The sequence below is a fragment of the Mus musculus genome, chromosome 16 (assembly GCF_000001635.26).
Source record: "Mus musculus strain C57BL/6J chromosome 16, GRCm38.p6 C57BL/6J".
Taxonomy (NCBI): Eukaryota; Metazoa; Chordata; class Mammalia; order Rodentia; family Muridae; genus Mus; species Mus musculus.
In genome coordinates this window covers 11155114-11170735 of record NC_000082.6, presented here as the reverse complement: position 1 = coordinate 11170735, position 15622 = coordinate 11155114, and the positions used below count along the sequence as shown (strand labels likewise).

General features: G+C 43.7%; 1 protein-coding gene and 1 non-coding gene across 6 annotated transcripts in view; both read left to right on the top strand.

Moving 5' to 3' along the window:
* Positions 1-15622, top strand: part of Zc3h7a (zinc finger CCCH type containing 7 A) — a 39800-nt gene that overhangs the window by 5658 nt on the left and 18520 nt on the right. For all 5 annotated transcript variants that reach the window (NR_027502.1, NM_145931.3, XM_006521665.3 and 2 more), the window contains 8 exon segments: positions 6043-6144; positions 8057-8096; positions 9535-9732; positions 11612-11770; positions 11973-12053; positions 12144-12182; positions 14175-14208; positions 14436-14716. Coding sequence is in view for 4 of the 5 variants with exons in the window: in NM_145931.3 (NP_666043.2) it covers positions 6077-6144; positions 8057-8096; positions 9535-9732; positions 11612-11770; positions 11973-12053; positions 12144-12182; positions 14175-14208; positions 14436-14716 (900 nt within the window). In the remaining variant the exon portion in view is untranslated.
* Positions 3469-3631, top strand: Gm24145. Its single transcript, XR_003951998.1, has one exon. It is a non-coding gene; the product is annotated as a U1 spliceosomal RNA (small nuclear RNA).

The window sequence follows — 15622 nt, the reverse complement described above, 5'->3', positions numbered from 1 at the left end:
TGGGAACGGGCATGGGAGGAGGTCTTAGAGGTGTGGGATGCCCGGTGCTGCCATGCTGTCATTGGTGGGCTTTGAGAGTTGATAGGATGAGGAATTGTGAACAAAAGAGCTGTCTACACTGAGTTTCTGGACGGAGGAACTGGCTAGGTTTGGGAAGAAAACTTGTACTTAGTGGGGCCAAGTAATTAATTAATTAATTAATTAGCTCAGCAGTTAAGAGCATTTGCCTACTCTTCAGAGGACCCAGGTTTGGTTCCTAGTATCTACATGGTAGCTAGCTCACAGCTGTAAGTCCAGTTCAGGGGCCCCAATGCCCTCTTCTCCCATAGTCATGTACATGAAGCAACATGAAATTGTTTAAAAAAGAATTTACAAGGCCCATTGGACTTGCAAACTTTATATGCCCCAGTATAGGGGAATGCCAGGGCCAAAAAGTGGGAATGGTATGGGGACTTTTGGGATAGCATTGGAAATGTAAATGAGGAAAATACCTAATAAAAATATTTAAAAAATATTAAAAAAAAGAATTTACAATTAGAGTCATCAATGAAAAAGTATCAATAGTCCTAGAATTTTGTATACGAGAAAGATGACCTTTAGTATGTCAGTGTAAAATAGATGGAGTTTTACTAAATGTTTGGGTAACTGGAGAGTCCTTAGTGAGTGAGTTCTTACATTAATGTGTATTTTAACATTATTGCCTACAGCAAAATGGTAGATCACGTTTTAATTTAATGATTCCTATGTGTATGGAGGGCACAAGTTGTTGTTAGCAGGCCCCAGCGATCATCCTCTGTTGGCCTTGACAGCACTGGCATTACAGTGCGCATTCCTGGACCTGCCATTTATATGGGTACTGGGATCAAATTCAGGTCCTCGCGTGTGTGTGTGTGTGTGTGTGTGTGTGCGCGCGCGCGCGCGCGCACGCTAGTTTCTGTATTTTCTTTCTTCCTCCTTTCTTCTCTTCTTTCTTTCTTTCTTTCTTTCCTTCCTTCCTTCCTTCCTTTCTTTCTTTCTTTCTTTCTTTCTTTCTTTCTTTCTTTCTTTCTTTCTTTCAATTTATTTATGTGAGTGTACTGTTGCTGTCTTCAGACACACCAGAAGAGGGCATCAGATTCCATTACAGATAAGGTTGTGAGCCACCATGTGGTTGCTGGGAATTGAACTCAGGACCTCTGGAAGAACCGTTGGTGTTTTTGTTGTTGTTTGTTTGTTTGTTTGTTTGGTGTTTTGTTTTGTTTTGTTTTTGAGACAGGGTTTTTCTGTTTACCCTGGCTGTTCTGGAACTCACTCTGTAGACCAGGCTGGCCTCGAACTCAGAAATCTGCCTGCCTCTGCCTTCCAAGTGTTGGGATCAAAGGCGTGTGCCACCACTGCCCGGCTCAGTTGGTGTTCTTAACCACTGAGCCATCTCTCTAGTCCCCCAGATTTTCATTTTTTAATTTTTACACATTGAGGTGTTTTGAGTGTATACCTATCTGTGCACTATATGTATGCAATACCCACACAGGCCAGAAAAGGTCATTAGATATCCTAGGACTGGAGGTACAGATGGTTGTGAGCTGCCATGAAGATTCTGAAAATAGAATCAGGTCCTCTGGAAGAGCAGTCAGTGCCTTTAATAGCTGAGCCATCCCTCTATCCCCTAGATCATATTTTTAAAAAAGGTAATAAATACTAGAAGGACACATTTAAAGTTATTTTATAACTTCAGAATGAATATATTTCTAGTATGTCAGACTCTAATACTTGCTTCAGAGGCACACGCACTAAACTTGGAATCACAAGAAGGTTAGCAGTTAGCATGGCCTCTATGCACAGACGACACACAGATTCACAACTCTGTCAAACTCCAGAAGACACAAAGGGAAATATTGATGAATTTAGTTACTGAGAAATAAAATGCTTGCGGTGGAAAGTCCCAGGATAAATTAAAAAAAAAAAAAAGACATAAAATTGGGAGGCATCTTAGGTGTTTTGTCTCGGTCAAGAGTTTCTGTAAGTCGTAAACTCAGCTGGGAGCAAGTTCATGGAGGAGGCACAAGGAATGTAAGTCTGGAAAGGTCCTGGGCTCTCACCGCGCTCTGTACTCTTTAGCCTCCCTGGTTGACAAAGGTGACCACTCAGTTCCTTGGTGGCATGCTGGAACAGGAGCCCTTCTGAGTGTTGGTAGGCAGTGTTACTCCACACACCCATTCCCTTATCCTACAGAGATGAGTGATGCCGACATAGTTGTGATGCCCTGTGTGCCTGGGGAACCTGCAAGGTTGTAACAGCAGGAGATGCACACCAGGCCTTGGTTAAGTTGTGGTACAGCCTAATCACAGAGCATTGTCTATGGTATGTGTGGGTAGATATGGAATACTATTTGGTGCTTAGTGTAGAAGGCCAAGTGCAGAGCATCCTAATAGAACAAATAGTCGTGCACAAAATGGTTTTTCTTTTAAGAGACAATTATAGACTCCAGAAATCACAGAGGGAGTCTTTAGAGTCCCATGAACCTTTTACCCTTCTCCCTCTGGTGACAGATACATTACAAGTAGGCAAAGGCCATGGGTGTAAGACTGTTGCCCTTACACACTGTGCTGACTTCCCATGAACACTTTTGTGCTTGTGTGTACATGTGTCACATGCCATTTTACATAGTTTTGACTAGAGGTTCATAACTAGCACCTAAATTGGTTCAAAGAAGTTTTGTTGTTGCTGTTTTTTTTTTTTTTTTTCCTTTGAGACAGGGTCTCATGTAGCGCGGGCTCACCTTGAATGTACTATGTAGCTAAGGATGGCCCTAAAAGTTTTTCTTTCTTCCTGAATGTTGTGATTATAGGTGTGTGCCACCAGACCTGGTTTAGATAAAGAGTTTTCTATAGGGTATCTTTGGCAGGACACCCAAGAGACTGGAAGCAGTGACTGGTTGCCTTGGGGGAAGGTAAATGGGACAGGCAGACATGACAGTGTTGTTGGGAAGGAGGCATTCCTTTCACTGTCATAGTTCCTTGTAAACAGTTTAAAAGATCTCTGTGGCACCCAAGTGGAACTGTCAGAGTCAGAGAGCCATCTCCAACCTTTTCAGAGATGGATGGTGTGGTCAGGAGTCAGGGGTGGAGCTAGAGATCCTGTAGGGAAGAGAGATGAAGCTCCGTGCTCACCCAAGAGGAGGCTGGGTGAAGATGGGGTTCAGGCTGTGACGTTGATACAGTGGCAAGTGAGGTAGGGACAGCCTAGGAGTGGCTGTGAGTGAGGGTGAGGAAGGAGTGACATAATCTGGTATCATAGCTTTTATCTGTATGAGAGAAGCAGTGGTGGCACACACCTTTAATCCCAGCATTTGGGAGGCAGAGGCAGGTGGATTTCTGAGTTCGAGGCCAGCCTGGTCTACAGAGTGAGTTCCAGGACAGCCAGGGCTACACAGAGAAACCCTTTCTTGAAAACAAAAACAAAAACCAAAACAACAAAAAAAGAATTCTCATACTTGTCTGGCAGGGGAGATACCATGATGGAGAAGGTGGTTGTCCCAGGAGATGCTCATCTGTTGCACTTGGGGTTTGGTGACTCCTGAGATTTCCCCAAGTTCGGAAAACACAACTGCCTATTTTGTGGTAGTGGGGGATTGTATTTGTGTTCTTCTCTGTCAAGAAAAAAAATACTCACAGCTGCACATGGTGGCACACAATTTTAATCCCAGTCCTTGGGAGGCAGAGGCAGGTGGATTTTTGTGAATTTGAGGACAGCCTGGTCTACAGAGGGAGTTCAGGACAGCACTACACAGTGAAATCCTATTTTAAAACAACAGTGAAAAAGAAGAGGAGGAGGAAGAAAAGGAAAAACATTCTCTTTAAAACTGAGGTCTGACTTTGACAGGCTTGAAGAATCAGGTGGAAAGATGGGTGGGTGTGTCTGTCTGTATGTCTGTCTGTCTGTCTATAAGTGGGTATGCCACCTGTATTCAGGTTTCCTCAGAGACCAGAGAAGAGCACTGGATCCTCTGGAGCTAGAGTTAGAGGTGGTTGTAAGCCATCGGGTATGGGTGTGGGTAACTCAACTCAGTCTTCTGCAAGAGCAGTGTGCATTCTTCAGCTTTGTAACCACAGAGCCATCTGCCTAGCTTCTCTCCTTCCCACTCACACTCCCTCTCACACTCCCTGTACTGATAAATGATTCCAGGGCCTCATGCATAGTAGGCACGAGTTCTCACCAAGCCAGGTAAGGTTCAGACTCTAAGTCACTCCTGATAGGGCCTGGGATGTAGTCTAGGGGCAGACCACATGGTAGATTACATGTTTAGTCTATGTGAGGTCTTCCATCCAGCCTCTGGCACTCTCTGCCACACTCCCAACACACACAAATCAAGTAGGAGCTAGTGGGCCCTGGAGCAAGCAGAGCGGGAAGGGGGAGGGAACAAGTAAATGGTCCCATTCCAGAGAGAGAGAGAGAGAGAGAGAGAGAGAGAGAGAGAGAAAAGCTATGTCAATTTCTGAGCTATCTCTGCTGCTTCCAGACCAAACTGTTTAAAAGCTGTTTTAAAATTCCAGAAATAGAGCCGGGCGTGGTGGCGCACGCCTTTAATCCCAGCACTCCGGAGGCAGAGGCAGGCAGATTTCTGAGTTCGAGGCCAGCCTGGTCTACAAAGTGAGTTCCAGGACAGCCAGAGCTATACAGAGAAACCCTGTCTCGAAAAACAACAAAAACAAAAAACAAAAAAATTCCAGATATAGTCAGGTGGTGGTGGTGGTGGTGGTGGTGGTGGTGGTGGTGGTGGCTGTGGCAGCAGTGGCAGTGCACACCTTTAATCCTGGCACTCGAGAGGCAGAGGCAGATGGATCTCTTGAGTTTGAGGCCAGCCTGGTCTATAGAGTGAGTTCCAGGATAGCCAGGGCTAAACAGAAACCCTGTCTTAAAAAACCAAAACCAAACAAACCCAGCAACAACAAAACAAAACCAAAAACAAGGCTGGAGAGATGGCTCAGTGGTTAAGAGCACTGACTGCTCTTCCGAAGGTCCTGAGTTTAAATCCCAGTAACCACATGGTGGCTCACAATCATCCGTAATGAGATCTGACACCCTCTGGTGTGTCTGAAGACAGCTACATTGCACTTATTTATAATAAATAAATCTTTGGGCCTGAGTGAGTTGGATGAGCAGAGGTCCTAAATTCAATTTCCAACAACCACATGAAGGCTCACAACCATCTGCACAGCTACAGTGTACTCATATATACATAAATAAATCTTTAAAAAAAATCAAAAACAATCCCTAAATTCCAGAAATAATGTCATTTTATTGCTTCAGTGTCATGAAATTAAAAAAAATCTATTTATTGCATGTATGCATGGGTGTTTTATACAGGCAAAACACATGTGTGTTTACTGCTTGCATGCCTGGTTCCAGAAGAAGGTGTCAGGTACCTTGGGATAGAAGTTACAGACAGTTATGAGCCACCATGTGGGTGTTGGGACTTGAGCCTGGTTCTTTGGAAGAGCAGCCAGTACTCTTAACCATTGAGCCATCTTGCAAGCCCACAGAAATCCGTTTCTTTATCTCAGAGTCCTTCTCAGAGGTTGTCTTTAACTTGCTGGGAACTACTCCACGAAGGCTGCTCAGAGGGCTGGACAGCCATAGCATGCAGTTGCTGTATCAGACCTGGGCTGTCAGTACAGGTCAGCTCAGGACCTCTGGCCCTGCTTTCTCAGAAGTCAGGTCGCTCCAAGGCAGGCAGATGCAAAGGTTTCTTTTCTGGAGAGCTTCCAAAAGCTCAACAGGATGGAGATTGTTCTGTGGCAGTTCATGCATGTCAGTTAACAGGGAAGAATCAAACCTCTGTGTGAGGAAGGGCTATGTGACTTTGTGTGGAGGCCATTTATGAGAGGCATACAGGGTTGGCAGGATCACAAGACCACAGGGACCCCAAAGAAAGGCCTACCAGGCTCCTCAGTGTCTAGGATTTTTGGAGGTGGGTGTGTCCTGGCTTAAGTGAAGGGCCTAGAGTGTTTTATTGGGGATCCAGAATTGCTGGCAGTAATCTTGTGCCTTGTTTCTTTTCAGATTGCTCATTTAGCAAGTGGATGTGCAGGGTAACATGTCCAGTGTGTCCGAGGAGAGAAGAAAGAGGCAGCACAGCATAAAGGAAGGTCTACAGTTCATCCAGTAAGAGCCTGACCCGCCATGGCTGCTGTGCTTGCCGACGGCTGCCTACCCCTGTATCATGGAGTCTACACATGGAGAAAGAGAGCTCTTTTGGGTTTTTCTAGAATTGTGCTGTTCTGTTTTGTGATAAAATCTCACACTGTAGCCCAAGAAACCTGCAAACTCCTAGCAATCCTCCTGCCTAAGCTCTAGGCATGAGCCACCATACCTAGCAAGGCTGAGAAAGTTCATAGTGTTCAGGTTGGGTTAGAAATGACACATTTCCATGCTAACACTTTTTTTCCTTATTCTTGGATAGTTTCATATTATTTTTATTGCTGGTTTTAGGGCTAAAGCTACAAAATTACAGTGTCTTCTCATAACTTAGATTAAAGAATTGTGTTCCCATAGAAGCATTCTGGTGAATTAAATGTCTGAAGTGTACATCTGCAGCACACAGGACTTTTGCCATCAGACTTTACTGTTAGGAACAGACTACTGACAGACAGATTTTCCCGGGGCACATGTCCAGGCAGGAGGGCCCCCCTCTGTTCCTTCTGAGGAGGAGACAATGGCTTGCAATAAGTCAGATCAGAAAGTGTTAATAGTTCTGTATAATTTTTAAAAGGAATAGATGTAAAAGCAGTGTTGAACTCAGGGAAACAATAACTGTGACGGTCAGTGCTCCATGCCTGAAATTTGAGCACTTTGGTTAATTCCTCAACTTGGGAGCTACTGGTGGGACTAGGAGGAGCTCATAGCCAAGCTGGGCTATTTGAGACCCTGGTTTGTTTTTTCTTTTCTCTTCTTTTTCTTTTTCTTTTTCTTTTTCTTTTTCTTTTTCTTTTTCTTTTTCTTTTTCTTTTTCTTTTTCTTTTTCTTCTTCTCTCCTCTTCTCTTCTCTTCTCCTCTTCTCCTCTCCTCTCCTCTCCTCTCCTCTCCTCTCCTCTCCTCTCCTCTCCTCTCCTTTCTTCTTTCTTTCTTTAAAAAAAAAAAAGCTGAGCAGTGGTTTCGTTTCGAGAGTCTTTAATCCCAGCACTTAGGAGGTAGAGGCAGGTAGATCTCTGGGTTCAAGGCCAGCCTGGACTACTGAGTAAGTTACAGGACAGCCAAGACTACACAGAGAAATCCTGTCTCTGAAGACAAAAAAAAAATGTGTTTTGAACCAACACCAAGCTAAAAACAACAGTTTTTTTTTAAAGTTTATCTTTATGTGTTTTAAGTTTTTTCTTCATTTGTGTATGTACACTATATGTATGCCTGGTGCCATCAGAAGCCAAAAGAGTGTTGGATCTTTTTTTTAAAGATTTATTTATTTATTTATTTATTTATTTATTTAGTGTATGTGAGTACACTGTAGCTGTATAGATGGTTGTGAGCCTTCATGTGGTTGTTGGGGATTGACTTTTTAGGACCTCTGCTCGCTCTGGTCAACTCTGATCACTCTAGCCCAAAGACTTATTTATTATTATACATAGGTACACTGTAGCTGACTTCAGACGCACCAGAAGAGGGTGTCAGATCTCATTACGGGTGGTGTGGGCTACCATGTGGTTGCTGGGATTTGAACTCAGGACCTTTAGAAGAGCAGTCAGTGCTCTTACCCACTGAGCCATCTTGCCAGCCCGAGTGTTGGATCTTTGAGGTGCCATGCGGCTTCTGGGAACTAAGTTCAGAACACCAAGCATTCCTAACTACTCAGCCATCTCTCCAGCCCCGGAAACGCACAGTTTAAGATAACTTCTGGCTGAATTATGCTGATAGAGGGCCTGTCATGGTACAGCATGGTAGAGCGTTCTTGTAATCTCAGAACTTGGGAAGTGGAGGCAAGCTGATCTCAGTAAGTTCCAGGCCAATCAGGGTTGCTGCCTTAGAACTAACAAAACTTTTAGTAGAACTTGGTAATTACAGGAGATTTGCTTCTTCCTCTCAGGCCTCCGCTGTCATATCCTGGGACCCAGGAGCAGTATGCGGTAAGGATGTGGGGAGCCCTATGGCTGGGCACAGGGCCTCAAGAGCTGTAATCTGCAGCAGGATTTGGCAGTCTAGCCTTGACTCTCACACCTGACCAGCTGCCCTCCTTCATAAAGAGAGCTTTACTGGAACACCGCGGCCACAGGCGGTTGTTCATGGGTTCTCTGTGGTGCCTGTGTGAGACAGGGCAGAACTCAAATGTCCCACAGTGCTTTAAATATTCTCTTTGGCATTTACAGAAAAAGCTTGCCAATCTCTTCTATATAGTGTACCCTTTCGGGGCATTTCTGGACAGTTGTCCTGCATTTTCTTTCCTGTGTTAGTGTAGTTTGAATTAGTATGCATTTTTAGTCCTTTGCCAGTTAACTAACATTTTATCAAAAATAGGTGGGATAGAATTCAGCAGAGAATGTGGGGTATCATTATTTTTGTTTTTTAAGTCCTGAAAGCAGTGAAGGAGGATTGTCTACATAGGGAGGGAAGAGGTGCAGATGAACTGGCCAGACCCAGGGAGAAGGTGGCTATCCCTTTGGGCCTTGGACTACAGAATTGTGGCTTTGAATCTCTGAGGGTGTCTGTTTCCAAGTATCCACCTTCCTCCTTCCCCTGTGTTCAGTTCCTCCTCTTCCTTCTCTCTCCGCAGAGGAGAGTCAGAGTATCTGAGCTGAACTTCCCAGAGAAATGCTTTTGTTTCCCACATAGGAAGCTGGGGCCCACTGAGGTTAAGTGGTGTTGTCACAGCCACATCAGGTATCAGGGCCTGGTTTCTTCCATGGACCCCACAGGGTAGGAGAGCTCTGCCTCCAGCTCTGACCGATTGGCCTCCACTCATGCATAGTGACCTGCACACAGACATTCCTCCCAACCCCGTGAAGAGTGTAATGCTTTTAAAGAAGAAATGTAAATGGTCTGTAGAAATATGGAAAGGTTCCACTATACTGATAAAGACACGCAAATACTAAAGGGTTCTGTGCGCGTGTGTGTACAGCCCATGTACATGTTTCCTCATATGCTGCACAACAGTGTGCTGAAGGTATTTGTTACTGTTGCCTTATCAGAATACTAGTCAAAGCTTAAACTAAAGCTGGGTGTGTAACTACTGCCTGTCTGTAATCTCAGCTCTTGGGAAGCAGAGGCAGGAGGATGGCTGCAAATTTGAAGCCATAAGTATAAAATGGACTCTCTTGACTGAGTTCTTCCACTAAGTGTTATCTGCACAGAATCCGAGACACACATACAATGTGCTTTGGCCCTAATTTTCCTGATAAGAGGAATGCATTTTCTCTTGTTCACAGAGGCAAGATGAACTTCCTATCACGGCAGCAGTGCAGTTCTGCCCTTCTGTCCAGCGGTGCTCTCTGGGGTTTTAAGCATAAAGATGATATTTATTTTTGTCTTCGCTTGTTCTGGTTTCAAGAGGCAATTTTCTCTTTTTAGGTGTATTTGCATGCTCTCGTGAGAAATCTTTTTAATGAAGGAAATGATATTTATCGGGAATGTGACTGGCGTGGCTCTCTAATTCAGTACTCAGAAGCTTTGAGTATAGCTAATTATGCAAAGTCTGAAGAAATTTTAATTCCTACAGAAATCATTGAAAAACTTCGTATAAATCGTATTGCTTGCTATTCTAATATGGTGAGTTGGGAGTTTTAAAATAATTCTGGAGGGTTTTCTTCAGTGATTGTAGTACATTAATAAAAAGTCATTTTTCTAATTTTTGCCCTGCAAGAGGTATGAAACCTCTTTCTCTCTTTCTCTCTTTCTCTCTTTCTCTCTTTCTTTCCTTCTCTCTCTCTCTCTCTCTCTCTTTCTTTCTTTCTTTCTTTCTTTCTTTCTTTCTCTTTTTTATGGTTTTTTTCAAGACAGGGTTTCTCTGTGTAGCCCTGGCTGTCCTGGAACTCACTCTGCAGACCAGGCTGGCCTTGAACTCAGAAATTTGCCTGCCTCTGCCTCCCAAGTACTGGGATCAAAGGCGTGCGCCACCAACACCCAGAAGGCCTTGTGCTTTCAAGACCTTGGCATAAGCGTAGGCCATCCAGCCCTGAGCTGCAGCCCTGGCCCACTAGCTCTGTTCATGTGTGTTCATGGATAACCAATGTTGCTTTCTATAATGGATCATTAAGCTATTTAGGAGTTACATTATATCTCCCTTTAAAACTGACACATCAGTACTAGAGATTTGTGGTGTCGCATGTGGTATATCAGTGATTGTGTGTACACTGTACATGTTCATATCAGGGGAAGCCTTATTTGTTTGCAGGAAGAACATAGGCAAATCCTTCTTCTTCCTTTTTCTTCTGTTTTTAAATTTTTTTTTTTTTTACAAAGAATTGTTGTTTTACATAGAATTTTACATAGAATTATAGTTCTATGCCCCTGGAGGGCTTCTGGGTGCCAGCCAAGAGCAGTCTCTTGCAAGATAAATCTGCAGTATTTTTGTTACTGTTTTGTTTTTCTTTTTGGGGTGGGGTAGGGGTTCAAGACAGGGTTTCTCTGTGTAGCCCTGGCTGTCCTGGAACTCACTCTGTAGACCAAGCTGGCCTCGAACTCAGAAATCCGCCTGCCTCTGCCTCCCGAGTGCTGGGACTAAAGTCGTGCACCAGTGCACTGGCACTGTTTTGTTTTTCAACAAGAAGTTTTATTTTATTTCTCATGGGGCTGGGCTGGAATGTGGGGCCTGCGCATACTCGGCAAGCCCTCCATCACTGAGCTGTGTATTAGCCCTTCCCTCAGCCCTCTTGAAATACATAGCACACTGTCATTATCTAGACTTACCCACTTGGCAGAGAGAATGAACATAGAATTCAGAGGCCAACTTTTGGTCTTTAGTTGCACTGTGTGGGGGTCATCAGGCTACACAGCAAATGCTTTTACCTGGTTTGCCATCTCACCAATCCACCAATTGGCTTTAAAAATATATTTCTTAGATTGATTTACTTTGCTTTATGTTTTGCCAGAATGCATGTATGCACCATTCGTGTACAGTGTATATGTGTGTTTTGTCTGTGTGTCTGTGCACTGCCGTGTTTGCCTGGTAGAGGCCAGAGAACATGTCTGATTCCCTGTGGTTGGAGTTACAGGCAATTGTGAGCCTCCTGATAGCTGCTGAGAACTAAACCTGGGAACTCTCAGAGTGGCCAGTGCTCTTAACTGCTTAGCCATCTCTCGAGCCTCCACCTTTGTTATTTTTAATGGATTTAAAAGCAGTGATGACAGGGAGGAGGAAAACAGGGCACACATGTCTCAGAGGCTGTTTTCCTTGGAGACCTAGGACCCTATGACCAAGTACTCGTATCTGTCTGACATATGGTAGGGAGTATATAGATATTCATGATAATTTTTCTGCTTTTATGTATGGAATTTTCTAACAATCACTCAAATGAAAAATATCATTGTGAACTTTATTTTGAAGGTTATAAAATGGGGCCATACATTTGTCTTCATGTATGAAACAGGTATGGAGTACAATATTAACCTTGTGATTCTGGCTTTCTCTTTCGGCCTTTGCCTCCAGGGCCTCCGTGATGAAGTTTTAGAAGACTGTAACGCTGTCCTCAGTGTTAATGCCAGTAACTGCAAGGCTCTGTATCGGAAGGCTAAGGCTCTAAGTGACTTAGGGCACTACAGAGAGGCCTACGACGCTGTGGCAAAGTGCTCCTTAGCAGTGCCTCAGGTATGGGTTAATGCTTTAGCTTGTTTGTTTGCATCATGAGTGTTCTACGGCTCTCACGTGGAGAAATAGCCACATTTACGTGCAGCCTTCAGCTCACTTCAGTTGACTGTAATAGCTAACAAAGCAAGGATCCAGAGAGCAGTGTCACAGCCCTGCTTACTTGCTTCACTACAGATACATTCATGAATGTTGCTCTTTCCAGGATGAACATGTAATAAAATTAACTCAAGAATTAGCTCAGAAATTGGGATTTAAAATAAGGAAAGCATATGTTAGAGCTGAGGTAAGCAAAACTTATCTCTCAGAATTCTTTTCATTTTGTTTATAATCTGAGTCGGTTCTGTTTTGAAATTGTGTTTTCATTTTATTTCAGCACTTACTGAAAGCAGTTCCTGGGGATGGGGCTCCCAAGGTAGGGTTATTTATTTATTTATTTATTTTTAAAGATTTATTTTATTTATATGAGTACACTGTAGCTGTCTTCAGACACACCAGAAGAGGTCATCGGATCCCATTACAGATGGTTGTGAGCCACCATGTGGTTGCTGGGAATTGAACTCAGGACCTCTGGAAGAGCAGTTAGTGCTCTAACCGCTGAGCCATCTCCCTAGCCCCCAAGGCAGGGTTATTATCTGTACAAGATTCATGCTTCTGAGGAAAGCAGGAATGAAGGTCTTAGCAACTGTGCTCTTTGTATTTTTAGTGTGGTTCTCTTTGATGCCTTAAACATGAAATTGACCGTGGCTTCCTATCACTTTAGAGAACAAAAAACAGCTCAAGTCCTATACTTTAGTTTCTTTTTTTTTTTTTTTTTTTTTTTTTAAGATTTATTTATTTATTTATTTATTATATGTAAGTACACTGTAGCTGTCTTCAGACACTCCAGAAGAGGGAGTCAGATCTCGTGATCGGATGGTTGTGAGCCACCATGTGGTTGCTGGGATTTGAACTCCTGACCTTTGGAAGAGCAGTCGGGTGCTCTTACCCACTGAGCCATCTCACCAGCCCCCCCTATACTTTAGTTTCAACCAGCATTTCCTGCAAGCCACTAGAGCATGTGACAGGATGTGAACACTTAGATGTTCAGTTTTCTTTGAAAACTGTGGCTCTGGGCCAGATATAGTTTTGAGAATACTGGGGTTGAGAAAAGAAAAGAAGAGAAGAGAAGAGAAGAGAAGAGAAGAGAAGAGAAGAGAAGAGAAGAGAAGAGAAGAGAAGAGAAGAGAAGAGAAGAGAAGAGAAAGAATAGAGGCTGGAGAGTTGGCTCTTACTGCTCTTGCAGAGGGCCCATGTTCATTCTCAGCACTCATGTGGCTGTTCATAGCCATCAGTAACTCCAGTTCCAGGAGATCGGATGCTGTCTTGTGTCCTTCCAGGTCACCAAGCACACATATGGTGTACACACACACAGCCAAAACATAATAAAATGAACAAATCTAATCTTTAAAACTTTTTTAAACAATTAAACAAAACAACTCTCTCAGGAAATGGCTATATATGCTATTAATCTCAGGTCTCAGAAGCAGAGAGGCAGGAGAAACTCTGTGAGTTCAAGGCCAACCTGGTCTACATAAAGAGTTCCAGGATAGCCAGGACTACACAGTTAAATACTGTCTCATCCCCCCCCACCCCACCCCCACTAGGGAAGTGTTGGTTTGAAACAGGGTTATCTGTGTAACACTGGCTGTCCTAGAACTCACTCTACAGACCAGAACTCACAGAGATCTGTCTGTCTCTGCCTCCCAAATGCTGGGATTAAAGGCATTTGCCACCACTTCTGGCAATTACTCTTTTTTTACACTTGAAGTAAAATCTTGTTGTTGTTGGGATGGCATTAGCCATTGTGAAGGGCTGGTGGATGGTGATGAGATTAGTTTCTATTCCTTTCTAAATAGCCTTATGAGGACTGTCTGTCTGCTAAGTGCACAGTGCTTCCCAGTTTGACTGTGTACTCAGTGGTCTAGGAGTGAGGTGAGCCAGGACACCACAGTCTGATAAAGCCTGTGTAACCTCAGGGATGGAAGCAGAAAAACCAGACATTCAAAGGTCCTTCTCAGCTCCATCCTGAGTTTGAGGCCACCAGGGCTACACGAGACCCTGTTTTAAAGGAAGAAGCAGCAGGGCATGATGGTGCACTGTTTTTAATCCCAGCACTCAGGAGGCAGGCAGATCTCTGAGTTTCAGCCCAGCCTGGTCTACAGTGCAAGTTCCAGGCAGCCAGTGCTTCACAGAGAACCAACCCTGTCTGGAAACAAACTAACAAAATAGAGTAGAAGACTGTTCTTTTGATTTCTTGTATCTTCTCAAACGTCTTTGCAAATCTGCAAATCCTTTTAGGATTTTTACAGATTGTTTTAGAGTTTAGAATCTTAAAAACATGATTCATTGTTTGTTTAATTTCCAGGCTGTGAACTATTCTGTGGAAGATATTGAGCCAGGTACGTTTTTACTTTCGATCTTATCCCTCTGAAATATGCCTGCCAGCTTGCCAGGGCTAGGCTGTGCATATTCTATAGTGTTGTCCAGTGAGATGGCTGTGTGGGGGAAGCAAGGCTGGATTGCATCCATATTTTCATAGCATTCACGTCCTCTGTTATTGCCCAACAACACTCCTACTTTGTAAATACAATGTCTTAGAGTGAGTACATTTCTATGTATGTTTCAGATTTGTTAGCCCCAAGGCAAGAAGCACTTTCGGTTGCCTCCCTTCCTACATCCAGTTTTTCTCATGTCATTGGGAGTGAGCTGGCCTCTGTTCCTATTATGCCGGTAACTTCTGTTTTGCAACTGCAAGTGGATGAGAGTCCTCTGCCATCCACAGTGTTTGCAAATGGAGGGAAGATCCCCTTCACCATATCCGATGCTTTTCTGGATGATGACATTGTCCTTGGGGATGAAATAGATGCTCTTCTTGATTCTGCCCCAGAAACAAATGATGCTGTTATGGTGAGTTTCACTGTTTAGTTTCTCTTGTAAGAAACATGAGTGTGTGTGTGTGCCTGTGCATGTGTGTGTAATGCGTGTAGGTGCCTATGAAGGCAAGAGGACAAGATCCTGCAATTATAGATCCTGCAATTATAGGCAGATGTTTGTTACCCGCTATGGGTGCTGGAAACAGAACTCTGGTCTTTTGGAACAGAAATATTCTTAACTGATGAGCCATCTCCCCTGCTCTGTTTAGTCTCTGCTCTCCTCCCCTCCCTTTTCCTCCCTTCCCCTTCCCTCTCCTCCTTCCCTCTCCTCTATCTCTCTTTATCTATCTATCTATCTATCTATCTATCTATCTATCTATCTATCTATCTATCTATCTATCTATCTATCTATCTATTTTCTAACAAAGGTTCCAGGGATTGAAATTCGGTCCTCAAGCTTACAAGACAAACACTTTACCTGTTACCCCAGCCCCACTTTCTCTTCTCAAGGACATAGTTACCTCCCAATTAAATCAGAATGTGACATGCTAGGTAACTTGTATTGCATCTAGGATTAACTTTGGATTTCTTACCTTGGCATCTTATTTGCTTCTGAAGATAACTGGATAACTTGGTCCTTGCTGAAGACTAGGAAGAAGCACCCTGTCTAGAATGCAGTGAGCGTTTGTGGGATGGGAAGGTTAAGCATAGCACTCAGATAGAGAACAGGCATCGGAGGGCTCAGGAGATGGTTCAGTGACTAAAGAGTTTGCCATAAATGCTTAGGACCTGAGTTTGATCCCAGCACCAGTGTAAGAAAGCTAGGAATGGTAGTATAAGCATGGAAGCTCAGAGCTGGAGAGGTGGACACAAGCAGATTCCTGGGGCTTACTGGCCAGCTAGTGTAGCCTAGTCAGTGAGCCTGGATCCTACAAACAAG